The 21,799-nt window shown below is 40.2% G+C and overlaps 1 protein-coding gene across 1 annotated transcript in view; it reads left to right on the top strand.

Moving 5' to 3' along the window:
- The window catches only part of XRCC5 (X-ray repair cross complementing 5), a 484,719-nt gene that overhangs the window by 136,860 nt on the left and 326,060 nt on the right, over positions 1 to 21,799 (top strand). Inside the window, exons 7-8 of the mRNA XM_053698104.1 lie at positions 19,198 to 19,392; positions 19,530 to 19,644. Of these exons, the coding sequence (XP_053554079.1) occupies positions 19,198 to 19,392; positions 19,530 to 19,644 (310 nt within the window). The remainder of the gene's footprint in view (positions 1 to 19,197; positions 19,393 to 19,529; positions 19,645 to 21,799) is intronic.

A 21,799-nucleotide genomic window follows, 5' to 3' on the forward strand; every position in this document is an offset into this window, starting at 1 on the left:
ACGCGTATGCTGAACTTTCTTGTGTGCCTTCCCTCCTGGATTTTAACTTTTCCAATAAAGTCTTAAGTTTTACCTTGGGCGTTTGCTTTCATCCTTCCTGGCTTGTTTGAAGTTTCGGAGGTCTCTTATGTAGAGTACAACTCTTATCAGACGGGAGTTTTAAGTAGCCCTAAACAAGTTCCTGTCCGTTCCATCGTTCAAAATGGAAACGATCAGGTCCATTTTGCCTCTAGTTCAAGAGGGGCAGTTCATGACCACAATAGACTTTAAGGATGCCTACCTGCATGTTCCAATTCACAGGGACCACTTCAAGTTTTTCAGATTTGCGCTTCTGGACCAACATTTTCAATTTGTGGCCCTTCCCTTTGGTCTGGCGACGGCTCCGAGAGTCTTCACAAAGGTTCTGGGGGCACTGCTTGCAGTGGCCAGATCCAGGAGTATTGCAGTGGCGCCCTACCTGGACGACATTCTGGTTCAGGCGTCGTCCTTTCATCTTGCAGAAGTCAACTCAAGGGCTCTGCTTCTGTTACTTCAATCTCACAGTTGGAAGATCAACTACGGAAAGAGCTCCCTGGTTCCCAGCACCAGGGTGGAGTTTCTGGGCACGATACTAGACTCCGTGTCCATGAAGATATTCCTCACAGATCAGCGACGCAGGAAGATTGCGTCCGCCTGTCTTGCCCTTCAGTCCTCAAGGAGTCCCTCAGTGGCCCCGTGTATGGAGGTGATTGGGCTCATGGTCTCCAGCATAGACGTCATTCCATTAGAAAGATTTCATCTCAGACCTCTTCAACTGTTCATGTTGAGGCAGTGAAACGGCAATCATTCCGATCTGTCACAGCTGATATCCATGGATGCGTGGACTCGGTTCTCCCTCTCTTGGTGGATCCATCCGGTCCAGTTGTCCATGGGGACGTCCTTCTTGACTCCGTCCTGGGAAATTGTGACCACGGACGTGAGCCTGACGGGATAGGGAACTGTTTGGGGTGCCAGGATGGCACAGGTAAAATGGTCTCGGCTGAAGTCTCTTCTTCAGATAAATATTCTGGAACTGCGAGCAATCTACAACGCTCTGAAGGCGTGGCCTTATCTGGGGGAATGCAACTTCATCAGTTTCCAGATGGACAACATTACCTCGGGGGCTTACATCAATCGCCAGGGAGGTACAAGGAGCTCCCTAGCAATGAGGGAGGTGTCTCGGATTCTGGAGTGGGCAGAGACCCACGGCTGTTTGCTCTCAGCGATCCACATCCCTGGAGTGGACAACTGGGAAACGGATTTTCTCAGCAGGCAAACATTTCATCCGGGAGAATGGTCTCTTCACCCCGAGGTGTTTGCAGAGATTTGTCTCAGATGGGGACGCCAGAGATCGATCTCATGGCGTCCCGATTAAATTGCAAACTTCCCGATACGGATCGAGGTCGAGGGACCCCCAAGTGGAGCTAATAGATGCGTTGACGGTACCTTGGGAGTTCAGTCTAGTGTACATTTTTCCTCCGTTACCAGAAGCAGAAGAGAGCATCGTCCATTCTGATTGCTCCTTCGTGGCCGCGGAGGACATGGTTTGCAGATCTGGTGGAGATGTCATCCTCTCCGCCAGGGAGGTTACCCTGTCGCAGGGACCTGCTGGAACAGGGTCCTTTTCAACATCAGAAACTAGATTCTCTGAGGCTGACTGCGTGGAGATTAAACACTTAGTCCTAGCCAAGAGAGGTTTTTCTGAAACTGTGATTGATACTCTAGTTCAGGCGAGGAAGCCAGTCACTCGACGCATCTACCATAAGGTGTTGAGAATTTACTTGTCCTGTTGTGAGAGACATGGATATCCTTGGCACAAGGTGAAGGCATCCAGGATTTTGTCCTTTCTCCAAGAGGGTTTGGAGAAGGGTCTTGCTGCTAGTTCCTTGAAGGGACAGATCTCGGCTCTATCAGTGTTGTTGCATAGGAAGCTCGCTGAGCTCCCTGACATTCAAGCCTTTGTTCAGGCCCTGTCTAGGATCAGGCCTGTGTTTAGGCAGTCTGCTCCCCCATGGAGCTTGAATTTGGTTCTTAAAGTTTTACAGAGGACTCCGTTTGAGCCTATGCATTCTCTTGACATAGAGATCCTGTCTTGGAAGGTTCTGTTCCTGTTAGCTATTGCATCGGGCTGCAGAGTTTCCGAACTGGCGGCCTTGCAACATGAGCCCCCTTATCTGGTGTTTCACGTGGATAAGGCTGTTCTTCGCACTGGCTTGGGATTTCTTACCAAGGTGGTGTCTGACCGTAACATCAATCAGAAAATAGTTGTTCCTCCTTTGTGTCCTAGCCCCTCTTCTTCTAAGGAGAGGCTACTTCATAATCTGGATGTGGTTCGTGCCTTGAAGTTCTATCTTCAGGCGACTAAGGATTTCAGACAATCTAACTCTTTTTGTAGTCTATTCAGGGAAACGCAGGGGTCACCGGGCCTCTGCTACTTCTTTTGTCTTTTTGGCTGAGGAGCTTGATACGCCTCGCATATGAGACGGTGGGACACAAACCCCCTCAGAGGATTACGGCTCATTCCACTAGAGCGGTGGCTTCATCTTGGGCCTTCAAAAATGTGGCTTCTATGGAGCAGATTTGAAAGGCGGCTACCTGGTGGTCCTTGCATACTTTCACAAAGTTTTGCAAATTTGACGTCTTTGCTTCTGCGGAAACTGTTTTTGGGAGAAAGGTTTTACAGGCTGTGGTGCCCTCAGTTTAATGGTCCGCCTTTACCCTCCTGGTTTCATTCAGTGTCCTCTAGAGCTTAGGTATATGTTTCCCATAAGTAATAAATTAAGCTGTGGACTCTCCTCCCCTTTAGATGGAAAAACATAAATTATGCTTACCTGATAATTTAATTTCCATCGTGGGGAGGAGAGTACACAGCTCCCGCCCGTATCTCCGGTGGGCGACCCTAATTTTCTTCTGGCACCATTTATACCCTGATATTTCTCCTACTTTTACTTGTTCCCTCGGCAGAATGACTGGCGGATGAGGGGAGTGGGGGAGGTATTTAAGCCTTTGGCTGGGGTGTCTTTGCTTCATCCTGGTGGCCAGTTTCTTATTTCCCATAAGTAATGAAGAAAGCCATGGACTTTCCTCCCCACGATGGAAATTAAATTATCAGATAAGCATAATTTATGTTTTTTTGATTCAGGACTCTGGACAGCAATTTTTTATTGATGGATGAATTTATCCACCGATCAGCAAGAACAACCCAGGTTGTTGACCAAAAATGGGCTGGCATCTAAACTTATTTTCTTGCATTTCAAATAAAGATACCAAGAGAATGAACAAATTTTGATAATAGGAGTAAATTAGAAAGTTGCTTAAAATGTCATGCTCTATCTGAATCACGAAAGAAAAAAGTTGGGTTCAGTGTCCCTTTAAAGGCCGCCTTTGCATTTAAGTTTTTCACAGCTAGAGGACGTTAGTTCATGTGTTTCATATAGATAACACTGTGCTCATGCATGTGAAGTTATTTAAGAGTCAGCACTAATTGCCTGAAATGCAAGTCTGTCAAAAGATCTGAGATAAGGCGGCCGTCAGCAGAAGCTTAGATACAGGCTAATTACAGAGGTAAAAAGTATGTTTCTATAACAGTGTTGGTTATGCAAAACTGGGGAATGGTAAATAAAGGGATTATCTAGCTTTTTAAACAATAACATTTTTGGTGTTTACTATCCCTTTAATAGTGCTATAGAAGCAGGCTCAAACTTCGGTCAAAATATGGCCCAAGCAGGACTTCAGATGCTCTGCCATAAAACAAATGGGGTCATGCGAAACAAAGAAAAATAAATTAGCCATGTGGAAAAGCATCCAATTTTAATAAAAACAATAATAAAAATGTTCTCTGTTTAACCCCTTAATGACCACAGCACTTTTCCATTTTCTGTCCGTTTGGGACCAAGGCTATTTATACATTTCTGCGGTGTTTGTGTTTAGCTGTAATTTTCCCCTTACTCATTTAATGTACCCACACATATTATATACCGTTTTTCTCGCCATTAAATAGACTTTCAAAATATACCATTATTTTCATCATATCTTATAATTTACTATAATTTTTTTTATAAAATATGAGGAAAAAATGGAAAAAAACACACTTTTTCTAACTTTGACCCCCAAAATCTTTTATACATCTACAACCACCAAAAAAAACCCATGCTAAATAGTTTCTAAATTTTGTCCTGAGTTTAGAAATACCCAATGTTTACATGTTCTTTGCTTTTTTTGCAAGTTATAGGGCCATAAATACAAGTAGCACTTTGCTATTTCCAAACCACTTTTTTTCAAAATTAGCGCTAGTTACATTAGAACACTGATATCTTTCAGGAATCCCTGAATATCCATTGACATGTATATATTTTTTTTTAGAAGACATCCCAAAGTATTGATCTAGGCCCATTTTGGCATATTTCATGCCACCGTTTCACGGCCAAATGCGATCAAATAAAAAAAATTGTTCACTTTTTCACAATTTTTTTCACAAACTTTAGGTTTCTCACTGAAATTATTTACAAAATAATGCAATTATAGCATACATGGTTGTAAATGCTTCTCTGGGATCCCCTTTGTTCATAAATAGCAGACATATATGGCTTTGGTTTTGCTTTTTACTAATTAGAAGGCTGCTAAATGCGACTGCGCACCACACGTGTATTATGCCCAGCAGTGAAGGGGTTAATTAGGGAGCATGTAGGGAGCTTCTAGGGTTAATTTTAGCTTCAGTGTAGTGTAGTAAACAACCCCAAGTATTGATCTAGGCCCATTTTGGTATATTTCATGCCACCATTTCACCGCCAAATGCGATCAAATTAAAAAAAACGCAAAATTTTTCACAATTTTAGGTTTCTCACTGAAATTATTTACAAACAGCATGTGCAATTATGGCACAAATAATTGTAAATGCTTCTCTGGGATCCCCTTTGTTCAGAAATAGCAGACATATATGACTTTGGCGTTGCTTTTTGGTAATTAGAAGGCCGCTAAGTGCTGCTGCGCATCACACGTGTATTATGGCTAGCAGTGAAGGGGTTAATTAGGTAGTTTGTAGGGAGCTTGCAGGGTTAATTTTAGCTTTAGTGTAGAGATCAGCCTCCCACCTGACACATCAGACCCCCTGATCCCTCCCAAACAGCTCCCTTCCCTCCCCCACCCCACAATTGTCCCCGCCATCTTAAGTACTGGCAGAAAGTCTGCCAGTACTAAAATAAACGTTTTAAAAAAAAAAAAAAAAAAATCTTTAGCATATTTACATATGCTTTGTAGGATCCCCCCTTAGCCCCCAACCTCCCTGATCCCCCCCAAAACAGCTCTCTAACCCCCCCTCTGCATTATTGGGGGCCATCTTGGGTACTGGCAGCTGTCTGCCAGTACCCAGTTTACAATATATTTTTTCTCTTTTATTTTATTTTTTTATGGTTTTCTGTAGTGTAGCTTCCACACGACCAACCCCTACCCCCACCCCCTCCCAGATCCCTTAGATTACTTTTTTTGGGGCATTTATTCCCCCTCTTCCTCCCACTTACATAGTGTAGTGTAAGTGGTTCCCACCCGCTCCCTCCCGGTGCACGCGCCCGCCCGCCGCCCCCCGTGCGCGCGCCCCTGACTTTCCCGCCCCCCTCTGTGTGTCAGAAACCATCGATGGCCCCCCACCCGCTCTTACAGTAATGTATCTTGACTTTTATCAAGTAAACAGCCCTCAGTTCATTTTGACAAGATGACACACTTTTGTAGCATAAATGTATTCAATGTTCCAAGAACAGACGTGCCATAGGTGTGGCAGATCAACACAGCCCAACCGCATCCAGCGGTATATCAGGTGAAAAGTTATACTTATCAGCATGTAGTCGGCATCAAGCACTGTTCCATAGGTCACCGAGGGACAAGAAGATAAGGAGGGGATCTCCCAAGAGGGTGAGATAGTGACAGACCAACGCGTCCCTGTGCGCGTTTCACTCCGCTCTCGTGGTCGCTCGGAGCTTCTTTCATTAATTATTATCTTATATGTGCTAATTTACCTAGACCTTTAGACTGCACGTATTTGTGTAATCTACTTTCTTTTAGTATATTTATGCAAACAATTTTTTTCTAGGTTGCACTATAAGTTTATTACTTTGAAGTGAGCATTACATTTTTTATTTTTTATTTCATTCTAATAATTAATTTCTATTATCAGATATATCTCTTTCTCTTGGTATCCTGCTGAAACATAGCTCCTTTTTAGAGCGCATACCTTGGTAGATTTAGGAGTGTGCATGTGTCTTGAGCATTATATGGCAGCAGCGTTTGTAACATTGTAGTAATCATATAGTGTTGAAGACATGTGCATGCTCCTGAGCCTATGTCAATATACTCTCATGGAACTGAGCTACGTTTCAACTAACGATGCACAAGATAGAGGTACATATTAAATTGTATACTCTCTGAATCAAGAAGTTTTCATTTCTTTCATGTAATTAGCAAGAGTCCATGAGCTAGTGACGTATGGGATATACATTCCTACCAGGAGGGGCAAAGTTTCCCAAACCTTAAAATGCCTATAGATACACCCCTCACCACACCCACAATTCAGTTTTACAAACTTTGCCTCCCGTGGAGGTGGTGAAGTAAGTTTGTGCTAGATTCTTCGTTGATATGCGCTCCGCAGCAGGCTGGAGCCCGGTTTTCCTCTCAGCGTGCAGTGAATGTCAGAGGGATGTGAAGAGAGTATTGCCTATTTGAATTCAATGATCTCCTTCTACGGGGTCTATTTCATAGGTTCTCTGTTATTGGTCGTAGAGATTCATCTCTTACCTCCCTTTTCAGATCGACGATATACTCTTATATATACCATTACCTCTCCTGATTCTCGTTTCAGTACTGGTTTGGCTTTCTACTATATGTAGATGAGTGTCCTGGGGTAAGTAAGTCTTATTTTCTGTGACACTCTAAGCTATGGTTGGGCACTTTTATATAAAGTTCTAAATATATGTGTTTAAACATTTATTTGCCTTGATTCAGGATGTTCAATATTCCTTATTTCAGACAGTCAGTTTCATTATTTGGGATAATGCATTTGAATATAAAATTTTTCTTACCTTTAAAATTTGACTTTTTTTTCCTGTGGGCTGTTAGGCTCGCGGGGGCTGAAAATGCTTCATTTTATTGCGTCATTCTTGGCGCTGACTTTTTTGGCGCAAAAAATTTCTTAGTCATTTCCGGCGTCATACTTGTCACCGGAAGTTGTTTGTATGTGTGTCATTTTTTTGACGTTTTTTTGCACCAAAGATGTCGGCGTTACCGGATGTGGCGTCATTTTTGGCGCCAAAGCATTTAGGCGCCAAATAGTGTGGGCGTCTTTTTTGGCGCTAAAAAATATGGGCGTCATTTTTGTCTCCACATTATTTAAGTCTCATTGTTTATTGCTTCTGGTTGCTAGAAGCTTGTTCATTGGCATTTTTTTCCCATTCCTGAAACTGTCATTTAAGGAATTTGATCAATTTTGCTTTATATGTTGTTTTTTCTATTACATATTGCAAGATGTCTCAGATTGACTCTGGATCAAAAGCTACTTCTGGAAAAACGCTTAACTGAGTTCAGTTCTACCAAAGCTAAGTTCATTTATTTTAAATGTTATAAATGTTTATCTTTAGCTATGGTTTGTAATAAGTTATTATGATATACTTTTACATGCAGAATCCATTAGTATTTATGCTTTATTGCCATTCTTACATCTTATGTACAAGAAATATTTAGAAGATTTATAAGAAATATTTTTCTGATTCTATTTTAAAGGCTTTGTCTGACTTCGTGCCTTCTAATAAAATTTTTAGGTCTTTTTCACTTCTTTTTTAATTATTGAAGTTTCAAATGACCAACAACATACTGTTTTATCCTTCTCTGATGATGCTTTTTCTCTTTCAGAATTTTCTTCATCAGATATTGACACTAACAAATCTACTTTTTTATTATTTTTTTATTAAAGTACATTTGTTCTTTGTTTAAAAGGTGTTGATTATTTTGGATATTAAGGTAACTAGTTCTTTAAGACTAGCTGACACTATTTCTGCTTATTTATTCTTCTGTGTTTTCAGAAGTTTTCTTTCCAATTCCTCATACTAGGGAATGGAATAGGCTGAGAATTTTCTTTTATTCCTTCTTCAAAGGTTTTAAACTATATTCTTTGCCAGCAGTTAAATTCAATTTGGAGGGTTCTCCAATTTATTGGGGCTATCTCTACTCCTACTAATTATGCTATTGTTTCTTTAGCAAAATAGTATTTATTTTCCTTTAGATGGTTGTATCTTATTTATGGAAAATTATTTAGTTTCAGGTACTTTTCTTGGTCCTGTGATTTTTTTGGATGTTGCAATTGCTTCATTTTTGTTCTGTTTACTTTAAGATCAAGTATCAGATTATGATTTATTTTAGCATTCTTAAGGGACAACATTTACTAGACTAGGTGCTGTTGCATTTGTCTTGTTGTTTTGCATTTATTGATTATGCAAGTCCACTGTATTGACTGTTCCTTTAATTGGACTATCATGCTAATAATTTCATTTGTGTCTTCATTTTATTGAATATTTTCGCAAATGAGGGTTTATCTATGTCTTTAGCTATTTCTCCTGTTAAGTGTAGTCAGTCCACGGGTCATCCATTACTTATGGAATATTTCTCTTCCTAACAGGAAACTGCAAGAGAATTACCCAGCAGAGCTTGCTATATAGCTCCTCCCCTCACCTGTCATACTCAGTCATTCTCTTGCAGCCTAACTAGATAGGAAGCTGTGAGAGATCTGTGGTGTTTTTTAACTTAGTTTATTTCTACAATCAAAAGTTTGTTATTTTTAAATGGCACCGGAGTGTGCTGTTTATTCTCAGGCAGCTTTAGAAGAAGAATCTGCCTGGGTTTTTTTCTATGGTCTTAGCAGACGTAACTAAGACCCACTGGCTGTTCTCATCTGAGGAGTGAGGTAACTTCAGAGAAGGGGAATAGCATGCAGGGTCCCCCTGCAACAAATAGGTATGTGCAGTAAATTATTTTCTGAGGAATGGAATTGACTGAGAAAATACTGCTGATGCCATTGTAAAGTAAGTTCAGCCTTAAATGCAGCGATAGCGACTGGTATCAGGCTGATGTGTGTGTGTGTGTGTGTGTGTGCACTGAATGTATTTTCTAAGGAATGGAATTGACTCTGAAAATACTGTAAATACTGAAATAATGTATGAGCCTTAACTGCAGTAAAAGCGACTGGTAGCAGGCTTGTAAATAATAATACATAACTTTTAAATGTATGTTTAAAACGTTTACTGGCATGTTAATCGTTTTTTGTGAGGTACTTGGTGATAAAACTTATTGGGGCTTGATTTTTACCACATGGCCATTTTTGTTTTCTGCATAGAAACAGTTTCTGAGCTTCCCCACTGTTGTAATGAGTGGGAGGGGCCTATTTTAGCGCTTTTTTGCACAGTAAAAATTCAGTCACAATCTGTCTACTTCATCCTCCATGATCGAGATCGTCTCTAGAGAGCTCAGGGGTCTTCAAAATCCATTTTGAGGGAGGTAATCAGTCACAGTAGTCCTGTGACAGTGTATTTGACTGTGAGAAAAACGTTAATTATATAATGGTTATCCGTTTTTGGGTACTAAGGGGTTAATCATCCATTTGCTGGTGGGTGCAATCCTTTGCTAACTTAATACATTTACTGTGAAAATTTGGTTGCTATAACTATTTTTGTTCATTGTTATTTCAACTGTGTCAGTTTTTCTGTGCTTCTTAAAGGCACAGTAACTTTTTTTATATTGCTTGTAAATTAATTTTGAAAAGTATTTCCAAGTTTGCTAGTCTCATTGCTAGTTTGTTTAAACATGTCTGACTTAGATGAATCTCTTTGTTCACTATGTTTAAAGGCCAATGTGGAGCCCAATAGAAATTTGTGTACCAATTGCATTGATGCTACTTTGAATAAAAGTCAATCTTTACATGTAAAGAAATTATCACCAGACGACGAGGGGGAAGTTATGCCGACTAACTCTCCTCACGTGTCAGTACCTGCGCCTCCCGCTCAGGATGTGCGTGATTTTGTGGCGCCAAGTACATCAGGGAGGCCCTTACAAATCACTTTGCAAGACATGGCTACTGTTATGACAGAAGTATTATCTAAGTTGCCAGATTTAAGAGGCAAGCGCGATAGCTCTGGGTTAAGGATAGAGCGCGCGGATGAGATGAGCCATGTCAGATACTGCATCACAGTTTGCAGAACGTGAGGATGGAGAGCTTCATTCTGTGGGTGACGGATCTGATCCAGGGAGACTGGATTCAGAGATTTCCAATTTTAAATTTAAGCTAGAGAACCTCCGCACATTGCTAGGGGAGGTATTAGCGGCTCTGAATGATTGTAACACGGTTGCAATTCCAGAGAAATTATGTAGGTTGGATAAATACTATGCGGTACCGGTGCATACTGACGTATTTCCTATACCAAAAAGGCTTACAGAGATTATTAGCAAGGAGTGGGATAGACCTGGTGTGCCTTTTACCCCTCCTCCCATATTTAGGAAAATGTTTCCTATTGACGCCACCACACGAGACTTATGGCAGACGGTCCCTAAGGTGGAGGGAGCAGTTTCTACTTTAGCTAAGCGTACCACTATCCCGGTGGAGGATAGTTGTGCCTTTTCAGATCCAATGGATAAAAAATTAGAGGGTTACCTTAAGAAAATGTTTGTTCAACAAGGTTTTATTTTACAGCCCCTTGCATGCATTGCGCCTGTTACTGCTGCGGCAGCATTCTGGTTTGAGTCTCTGGAAGAGGCCATTCGCTCAGCTCCATTGGATGAAATAATGAACAAGCTTAAAACACTTAAGCTAGCTAACGCATTTGTTTCTGATGCCGTTGTGCATTTAACCAAACTTACGGCTAAGAACTCCGGATTCGCCATCCAAGCGCGCAGAGCGCTATGGCTTAAATCCTGGTCAGCTGACGTGACTTCTAAATCTAAATTGCTTAATATTCCTTTCAAAGGGCAGACCTTATTTGGGCCCGGCTTGAAAGAAATTATTGCTGACATTACGGGAGGTAAGGGCCATGCTCTACCTCAGGACAGGGCCAAATCAAAGGCCAAACAGTCTAATTTTCGTGCCTTTCGTAACTTCAAGGCAGGAGCAGCATCAACTTCCTCCGCTCCAAAACAGGAAGGAGCTGTTGCTCGTTACAGGCAGGGCTGGAAAGTTAACCAGTCCTGGAACAGGGGCAAGCAGGCCAAGAAACCTGCTGCTGCCCCCAAGACAGCATGAAGAGAGGGCCCCCTATCCGGAAACGGATCTAGTGGGGGGCAGACTTTCTCTCTTCGCCCAGGCTTGGGCAAGAGATGTCCAGGATCCCTGGGCGTTGGAGATCATATCCCAGGGATATCTCCTGGACTTCAAGACTTTCATCTTTCAAGGTTATCAGCAAACCAAACAATGAAAGAGGCGTTTCTACGCTGTGTACAAGACCTCTTACTAATGGGGGTAGTCCACCCAGTTCCGCGGACGGAACACGGGCAGGGATTCTATTCAAATCTATTTGTGGTTCCCAAAAAAGAGGGAACCTTCAGACCAATCTTGGACTTAAAAATCCTAAACAAATTTCTAAGAGTTCCATCATTCAAAATGGAGACTATTCGAACCATCCTTCCCATGATCCAAGAGGGTCAGTACATGACCACGGTGGACTTAAAGGATGCCTACCTTCACATACCGATTCACAAGGACCATTACCGGTATTTGAGATTTGCCTTCCTAGACAGGCATTACCAGTTTGTAGCTCTTCCCTTCGGATTAGCTACGGCTCCAAGAATCTTTACAAAAATTCTAGGATCACTTCTGGCGGTACTAAGACCGCGAGGCATAGCGGTGACTCCGTACCTAGACGACATTCTGATACAAGCGTCAAGTTTTCAAACTGCCAAGTCTCATACAGAGATAGTTCTGGCATTTCTGAGGTCGCATGGGTGGAAGGTGAACGTGGAAAAGAGTTCTCTATTACCACTTACAAGAGTTCCCTTTCTAGGGACTCTTATAGATTCTGTAGAGATGAAAATTTACCTGACAGAGGCCAGGTTATTAAAACTTCTAAATGCTTGCCGTGTCCTTCACTCCATTCCACACCCGTCAGTAGCTCAGTGCATGGAAGTAATCGGCTTAATGGTAGCGGCAATGGACATAGTACCATTTGCACGCCTGCATCTCAGACCGCTACAATTGTGCATGCTAAGTCAGTGGAACGGGGATTACTCAGATTTGTCCCCCCTACTAAATCTGGATCAAGAGACCAGAGATTCTCTTCTATGGTGGCTCTCTCGGCCACATCTGTCCAAGAGGATGACCTTTCGCAGGCCAGATTGGACGATTGTAACAACAGACGCCAGCCTTCTAGGCTGGGGAGCAGTCTGGAATTCCCTGAAAGCTCAGGGATTATGGACTCAGGAGGAGAAACTCCTCCCAATAAATATTCTGGAGTTAAGAGCAATATTCAATGCTCTCCTAGCTTGGCCTCAGTTAGCAACTCTGAGGTTCATCAGATTTCAGTCGGACAACATCACGACTGTGGCTTATATCAACCATCAAGGGGGAACCAGAAGTTCCCTAGCGATGTTGGAAGTCTCGAAGATAATTCGCTGGGCAGAGTCTCACTCTTGCCACCTGTCAGCGATCTACATCCCAGGCGTGGAGAACTGGGAGGCGGATTTTCTTCTTCGCCAGACTTTTCATCCGGGAGAGTGGGAACTTCATCCGGAGGTCTTTGCTCAACTGGTTCGTCGTTGGGGCAAACCAGATCTGGATCTCATGGCGTCTCGTCAGAACGCCAAGCTTCCTTGTTACGGATCCAGGTCCAGGGACCCGGGAGCGGTGCTGATAGATGCTCTGACAGCCCCTTGGGTCTTCAACATGGCTTATGTGTTTCCACCATTCCCAATGCTTCCTCGTTTGATTGCCAAGAGAGCTTCGGTGATTCTGATAGCGCCTGCGTATCCACGCAGGACCTGGTATGCAGACCTAGTGGACATGTCGTCCTGTCCACCATGGTCTCTGCCTCTGAGACAGGACCTTCTAATTCAGGGTCCTTTCAAACATCCAAATCTAATTTCTCTGAGGCTGACTGCATGGAGATTGAACGCTTGATTCTATCAAAGCGTGGTTTCTCGGAGTCGGTTATTGATACCTTAATACAGGCTAGGAAGCCTGTTACCAGAAAAATTTACCATAAAATATGGCGTAAATATTTACATTGGTGCGAATCCAAGAGTTACTCATGGAGTAAGGTTAGGATTCCTAGGATATTGTCCTTTCTACAAGAGGGTTTAGAAAAGGGCTTATCTACTAGTTCGTTAAAGGGACAGATTTCTGCTCTGTCTATTCTTCTACACAAACGTCTGGCTGAAGTTCCAGACGTTCAGGCTTTCTTCTGTCAGGCTTTAACTAGGATTAAGCCTGTGTTTAAGTCTGTTGCTCCGCTGTGGAGCTTAAACTTAGTTCTTAATGTTCTTCAAGGCGTTCCATTTGAACCCCTTCATTCCATTGATATCAAGTTGTTATCTTGGAAAGTTCTGTTTTTGATGGCTATTTCCTCGGCTCGGAGAGTCTCTGAGTTATCTGCCTTACATTGTGATTCTCCTTATCTGATTTTCCATTCAGACAAGGTAGTTCTGCGTACTAAACCTGGGTTCTTACCTAAGGTAGTTACTAACAAGAATATCAATCAAGAGATTGTTGTTCCATCTCTGTGTCCTAACCCTTCTTCAAAGAAGGAACGACTTTTGCATAATCTGGACGTAGTCCGTGCCCTGAAATTCTATTTGCAGGCAACTAAGGATTTTCGTCAAACTTCTTCCCTGTTTGTCGTTTACTCTGGACAGAGGAGAGGTCAAAAGGCTTCGACTACCTCTCTCTCTTTTTGGCTTCGTAGCATAATACGATTAGCCTATGAGACTGCTGGTCAGCAGCCTCCTGAAAGGATTACAGCTCATTCTACTAGAGCTGGGGCTTCCACCTGGGCCTTTAAAAATGAGGCCTCTGTTGAACAGATTTGCAAGGCTGCGACTTGGTCTTCGCTTCACACTTTTTCAAAATTTTACAAATTTGACACTTTTGCTTCCTCGGAGGCTGTGTTTGGGAGAAAGGTACTTCAGGCAGTGGTTCCTTCTGTTTAATGTTCCTGCCTTGTCCCTCCCTTCATCCGTGTACTTTAGCTTTGGTATTGGTATTCCATAAGTAATGGATGACCCGTGGACTGACTACACTTAACAGGAGAAAACATAATTTATGCTTACCTGATAAATTCCTTTCTCCTGTAGTGTAGTCAGTCCACGGCCCACCCTGTTTTTACGGCAGGTCTAAATTTTAATTAAACTCCAGTCACCACTGTACCCTATGGTTCCTCCTTTCTCGTATGCTTGGTCGAATGACTGAGTATGACAGGTGAGGGGAGGAGCTATATAGCAAGCTCTGCTGGGTAATTCTCTTGCAGTTTCCTGTAATGGATGACCCGTGGACCCGTGGACTGACTACACTACAGGAGAAAGGAATTTATCAGGTAAGCATAAATTATGTTTTTAGCTAGAAAAATTTTGTGATTTTTAAAAAAAATAAAAATAAAAAAAAAATCCATATTTCTTTTGTTCTAAGATAATCAATCAATTATTTGTTTTATAATTGGATTAAATTCTTAACTGTTACTCTGGGCTTCAAGGTTGAGTTCTAAGACTAAAACTTTAAGCTTATACTAGTTTGGTTGTTCTTATTAAGGAACGAATTCCTGAATTCTTTCCCAAGTAACATGTTTATAATTGGAAATTTTTCAGTTCAAAATCAGCTCCCTAATATTGCGATGTACGTGCCGTATTCCAGCTTGGCTGGCAAGGGGCAGGTTAAGACTTCTTTGAAATTTATTTGGTTCTATTCAGTCCAAATTTCTTTGATTTTATTCCAGTAAGGCTAACACTCTCTTTAAGTGTGTTTGGGTCCTATATATTTTGGGTACTGTTGAAGCATGGCTGGGCACCCATGGGGTTCAAGCGCTGCTCAGACCTGGAATCTTCTGGGGTATTTCTTCCAGTTCCATTTTTAGGAAATGGCTTTTGGAGTTTTATTCAAACTCTTCTGCCTTTTTTGGTCAGTGATAGCATTATTTGTTTTCATTAGATACAATAAATGCATATTTTCATTTTTCTGTTTTCATTCAGATTATTTTCTGAGGATGCGGAATCTCATATGATTCACTTGCTCTTCAGGACATAGTTAGAGGATCTTTTTTTCAAAAGCTCTTGATTCCTCACACAAGGGTCACCTTTTTTAGGTTTCCAGATAGTTTGTGTCACTGTCTTTGTCTCTTTCAGACAAGGGACAATTTTATTGTGTTCCGTTTGTCGGTACCTTTAGTCTCGATTATTTCCTTCAGTTGCTATATATGCATAGAAGTTTTAGGTCTTATGGCCACAGCATTGGATTTAATTCCCTTTGCTCATTTTCAATAGAAAGAACCATTCCAGTCTTTTATGCTGAATTATGGTGCAGGGATTCTAGGATTTCACATTTTAAATCTTCGAATCCTAATATTTATCTCTTGATTTGATGGTTAAGATTACCATCATTTAGTTCTACAGGTCTCTTCGTTTCTTTCAACCTGGACCATGATCTCTACAGATGCGCGTCTTTTTGGTTGGGAGGCTGTCTGAGGATCTCTGTCAGCACAAGGGGGTTGGAAATCTCAGGAGGTGAGATTACCATTTGATATTTTAGAACTCCGTGTTTTCTCAGAATTTTTCAGTTAGTTTTTTTTTGAAGAAGAGACGTTTAATGTTTTTCAAACAATATCACTACTATGGTGTATGTCAATCATCAGAGTAGGACTATCAGTCCTTAGGTTGTGACAGAAGTGTCTCGGATATTAGCTTGGGCTAAATCCAGCTCCTATCTAAATTCTGTGGTTTTTTTCCCAGGTATAGATATTTGGGAAGCGGATTATATCTGTTAATCCAGCTTTTCCTCCGGGAGAATGGTCTCTCTTACCCAGATATGTTTTTCATCTCATCTGAATAAAGAACTTCCCAGGGGCCTATTAAGGTCCGGGAATCTTCAGGCGGAAGTAGTGTATGCATTGACATTTCTTTGGAATTATCTTTTTGCCTATTTCTTTCCGCCTCTAGTTCTTCTTCCAAAATTCTTATGGAGTATTTGTTTGTTATGCTGGTAGTTCCAGCATGGCCTCTCAGGTTTTGGTATACGAATCTCATTCGGATGGCCAGTTGCCAACGTTGGACACCTCCGTTTAAACCAGACCTTTTCTTTCTCAAGGCCATTTTTTTCCATCAGGATCTCAAATCATTAAATTTGAAGGGATGGAGATTGAACGCTTGGTTTTTAGTCATAGAGGTTTTTCTGACTCATTGATTAATACTATGTTTCAGGCTCATAAAACTGTCTCTAGAAAGATTTATATTGAGTCTGGAAGACCTACTTTTCTTGGCATTCTTTTAAAATTCATAGAATTTTATTATTTTTTCAGGTTGGTTTGGATAAGGTTTTGTCTTCAGTTCTTTGTTAAGGACAAATCTCTACTCTTTCTGTTCTTTTTATTACAGAAAAGATTGCTAATCATCCTGATATTCATTGTGTTGTGCAGGCTTTGGTCCATATCACGCCTGTCATTAATTAAATCTCTCCTCTTTGGAGTCTCAATTTGGTACTGAGGGCTTTACAGGCTCCTCCGTTTGAAACTATGCATTTTCTGAACATTAAATTACTTTCTTGGAAAAGTATGGTTTCTTTTGGTTATTTCTTCTACTAGAAGAGTTTTTGAGTTATCTGCTCTTTTTTGTGAATATCCTTTTCTGATTTTTTATCAGGATAAGGCAGTGTTACTTCCTGATATTTATAACTTTTTTCAGGTTTTGATTCGTATCAAACCTGTCATTAAGCCAATTTCTCCTCCTTGGAGTCTTAATTGGGTCCTGAAGGTTTTTCAGGTTCTTCTATTTTGAGCATATGCTTGCTCTGGACATTCATTACTTTCATGGAAAGTATTGTTCTTTTTGGACATCTCTTCAGCTAGAACAGTTTTTGAATTATCTGTTCTTTCTTGTGAATCTCATTGTTCTGATTTTTCATCAGGATAAGGTGTTTTTTTGCTGTCCTCATTTCAATTTTCACCTAAGTTGTGAATTCTAACAACATTAGTGGAGGAATTATTGTATTTTCCTTGTGTCCTAATCCTAAGAATTCTTTGGTAAGATTCTTACATTCTTTAGTATGTGGTAAGAGTTTTGAAATATTATGTTGAAGCTACTCAGATTTCAGACAGACTTCTAGTCTATTTGTTATCTTTTTTTGGTTTTAGGAAGGTCAGAAGGCTTCTGCCATTTCTTTGCCATCTTGGTTAAGCTTTTGATTCATTATGCTTATTTGGAGTCAGATTATTCCCCGTTTCAGAGGATTACGGCTCTTTTTACTAGGTCAGTTTCTACTTCCTAGGCTTTTTAAGAATGAAGCTTCTGTTGATCAAATTTGCAAAGCAATGATACTAATTCTACCATTTTGATGTTTTCTCTTCTTTAGAAGCAGTTTTTGGTAGAATAGTACTTTAGGCAGCTGTTTCAGTTTGATTCTTCTGCTTATAATTTCAGTTTTTTTCATTATTAAAATTGAAACTTTTGATTTGGGTAGTGGATTAATTTTTCAGCGGAATTGGCTGTCTATTTTATCCCTCCCTCTCTAGTGACTCTTGCGTGGAAGTTCCACATCTTGGGTATTTATATCCCATACGTCACTAGCTCATGGACTCTTGCTAATTACATGAAAGAAAACATAATTTATGTAAGAACTTACCTGATAAATTCATTTCTTTCATATTGGCAAGAGTCCATGAGGCCCACCCTTTTTTGTGGTGGTTATGATTTTTTTTGTATAAAGCACAATTATTCCAATTCCTTATTTTTTTGATGCTTTCGCTCTTTTCTTATCACCCCACTTCTTGGCTATGCGTTAAACTGAATTGTGGGTGTGGTGAGGGGTGTATTTATAGGCATTTTAAGGTTTGGGAAACTTTGCCCCTCCTGGTAGGAATGTATATCCCATACGTCACTAGCTCATGGACTCTTGCTAATATGAAAGAAATGAATTTATCAGGTAAGTTCTTACATAAATTATGTTTTTTACATTGGAGGTAAACTGGAAAGTGTTTTTTTTAACTGGATCTGAATCATGAACCTTTGTTTCATATATCACTTGCTATAAATTTAGATTATAAGTTTCAGAGCCTCTCTAACTGTAGCTCACTTTGTATAAAAGTGCATCTAAAACTGATTGTTTTCAAGGACAGGGCACACCTCTTCTTTTGTTTATGTTTGTCAGTGCAAGTGTAGTAATGTACATTGTATAGTCCTACATAATGTCTCTTTAGTGTTTTTTTTATTTAATTGTACCCTTATTATTGTACCTTTGTATAGAGCTGCGTAAAATGTTGGCGCTTTATAAATAATCTATAATAATAATACAAAAAAACAGTACAGGAAGTTGGGAGCCTGAAATACATTTTTTGGAGTTGAATCGCTAGCGCGTCTATTGGCTAAGAGGAGAAAATGTCACCTCACTGAAAAAATGTCTAGCTTTGGTCGGCCGGAGGCGCTCAGCTCATCATAAACTCGTGGGCAAATAAAGGTACTTTCAGCATGAAGTTTTTTTATACTTCATGACTTAAGGTCCCCTTTATTTAAAGCACTGGTAAATTCTTCTGTTTCAAAAAATGCTGGATTTACCGTCACTTTAAGTGTCCTTGTGCAAACATTCACTTGTTCTGAATGAGTTTGTTATTGAAGGGCGTGAGATCCGTTTCTGTTAGGGAGTTGACAATTTGCACCTGTACAAAAAAAAGTAGAAAAAAATGTTTCACATCAGAATTGATAATGCATTAATGAGCATTTCAGTTTTAACCACAATGTCTTTTTAAATTAGGAGCTTCCATCTAACCATATCAGAACAGTTTCATAATTAAATAAAAAAAAATCATTTCAATAATTCCAGTAGGTGATGTAAAATATTTTCTTTATTGATATATGTTTACTGGGATTAAACACAAATTCTAAATTAGCAGTAAAATATTTTTCTGTAGATTAGTTACATATTTATTGTATATTTGGGTTCCATAAAAGAAATTACTTCTCTTTTTCCAGTCTGCCCTTCAATGTAGATGATGGAGATGGCAGCGGGGACTGGAGCAGTGGAGGAGGGGATGCAGCAAGCTCAGATGGGTGCAGGGGACCTGGCAAAGGTCTGTCTCAAGAGCAAAAAGATGGTATACAGATGGTGAGGAAGATCATGTTTTCTCTGGAAGGTGAAGATGGTCTTGATGAAGTCTATACTTTTAGGTAATTTGCCTTTTGATATATAAGGACTTTGCATTATTTAACTGCGTATTTAAATACCAGTGTCATATTTTTATTATAGTTTGAAGTTAAAGTCAATCATTCATTAAATCTTGGTTTGATTTCTTATTACCTTCTAGAGATAGTCTGGAGAAACTTTCGATCTTCAAGAAAATTGAGAGGCGGCCGATGGCCTGGCCCTGTCAGCTTACGATAGGGTCCACTCTTTCCATACGCATCGTGGGATACAAATCTGTATGTGATTCCTGCTGTTTATTTTTCAATGACTCCTTTTTCTTCTTGTCAGGTTCCTGTACAACATATAGGGGAAGTTTAATGTCTCTCGATGCTCATTGGAATTATGAGGTAGCATTTCTTTAAAGGGATAGTAAAGTCCAAATTAAACTTTTCTGATTCAGATAGGGCATATCATTTTAAAGAGCTTTCTAATTTACTTTTATCATCAAATTTGCTTTGTTCTCTTGGTATTCTTAGTTGAAAGCTAAACCTAGGCAGGCTCATGTGCTAATTTCTAAGCCCTTGAAGGCTGTCTTTTATCTGAATGCATTTAACAGTTTTTCACAGCTAGAGGGCGTTAGATCATGTGTTTCATATAAATAACATTGTGCTCATGAACATGGAGTTATTTAAGAGTCAGCACTAATTGCCTGAAATGTAAGTCTTTTAAAAGATCTTAGATAAGGAGGCAGTCTGCAGAAGTTTAGATACAATGTAATTACAGAGATAAAAATTATATTTTTATAACAGTGTTGGTTATGCAAGACTGGGGAATGGTAAATAAAGGGATTATCTATCTTTGTTAAACAATAACATTTTTGGTGTTTACTATCCCTTTAATCACGACAGACCCCTTTTAGGGATTTTGAAATCGGTTAGATTACAGACATTTTGTCAAGAAATGTATTCTTAGACATTCATATTAATAGTATGTTACGTAAAATACCACACAATTAAATAAATTAATCACAAAATAACCATCGAACTGATTTACTGAAACATTAAACACTAAACCTGTTTAAAGAGACATTTAATAATACATAAAAAAAAATGCCGCATAAAATAATTAAAGGGAAAATCGACACCAGAATTTGTATTGTTTTAAAAGAGAGAGAATCCCTTTATTACCCATTCCCTAGTTTTGCATAACCAACACAGTTATATTAATACTTTTTACGTCTGTGATTACCTTGTATCTAAGCCTCTGCAAACTGCCCCTTTATTTCAGTACTTTTGGCAGACTTGCATTTTCGCCGATCAGTGCTGACTCCTAGGTAACTCCACGTGCATGAGCACAATGTTATCTATTTGATACACATGAACTAACACCCTCTAGTGGTGAAAAACTGTCAAAATGCATTCAGATAAGAGGCTACCTTCAAGGTCTAAGAAATTAGCATATGAACCTTCTAGGTTTAGCTTTCAACTAAGAATACCAAAAGAACAAAACAAAATTGGTGATAAAAGTAAATAGAAAAGTTGTTTAAAATGGCATGCCCTATCTGAATCATGAAAGTTTATTTTGGACTAGACTGTCCCTTTAAGGTAAATAAAACAGCACTGTAATATGCCCTCATTATTTATTTTTCCTGCTTTTGTTGTAAAATACATTTGAACATTCTGCCTGTTTCAAACCCTTCTAAGAGGCTGGAGTGCATTCTGAATTCTTAATTTGCTGCGGCTTACCTGACCCAGCTTAATGTTACACAGTCAATGCTTAGATCACTGCAGAGGCTTCCAGGGGTGTTTCCATGGACAGCAAAACAATACAAATGTTCTTCCTAAATGGAAAGAGTCCACAGCTGCATTCATTACTTTTGGGAAATAAGAACCTGGCCACCAGGGGGAGGCAAAGACACCCCAGCCAAAGGCTTAAATACTCCTCCCACTTCCCTCATCCCCCAGTCATTCTTTGCCTTTTGTCCCAGGAGGTTGTCTCTTAAGGAGGGTAGTACTCTTTGACATGGGACTGGAGCTTTAAGTAATCCTATCAGTCTCTCAGTGAGGGCCTGGATGAAAGTTAGAGTCCTGAGATGAAGGAAGAGTCTTTCTGCGAAACCATCCCGACTCATTTTAACAGCTCTAATAGCAATCGGCGTTGTCGAACTTCGCTTCCCTGTCTGCCTTCTTCTCTCAAGTCCATGGCGGAGGCGCTGCTACTATTCGTCACACTTGAAGGGCCGTGTTCCTGTTCCACAGCGTAGATTCCGGTAAGATCGTTTCATTTTACTTAATGAGAGTGTACTGTAACTTTTTGTTTCCCGTAAGGTACTATCTTGCAGGACTTATTATATATATTTATAGGGCCTCTGCTTATGTGCAGTGTTAACTGGGCTCTTGGCTAGAACATAAAGGCCTTTGGAAGTGACGCGACCTTATGGTTCTGGTCTTC

The sequence above is a fragment of the Bombina bombina genome, chromosome 1 (assembly GCF_027579735.1).
Source record: "Bombina bombina isolate aBomBom1 chromosome 1, aBomBom1.pri, whole genome shotgun sequence".
NCBI classification, from domain to species: Eukaryota; Metazoa; Chordata; class Amphibia; order Anura; family Bombinatoridae; genus Bombina; species Bombina bombina.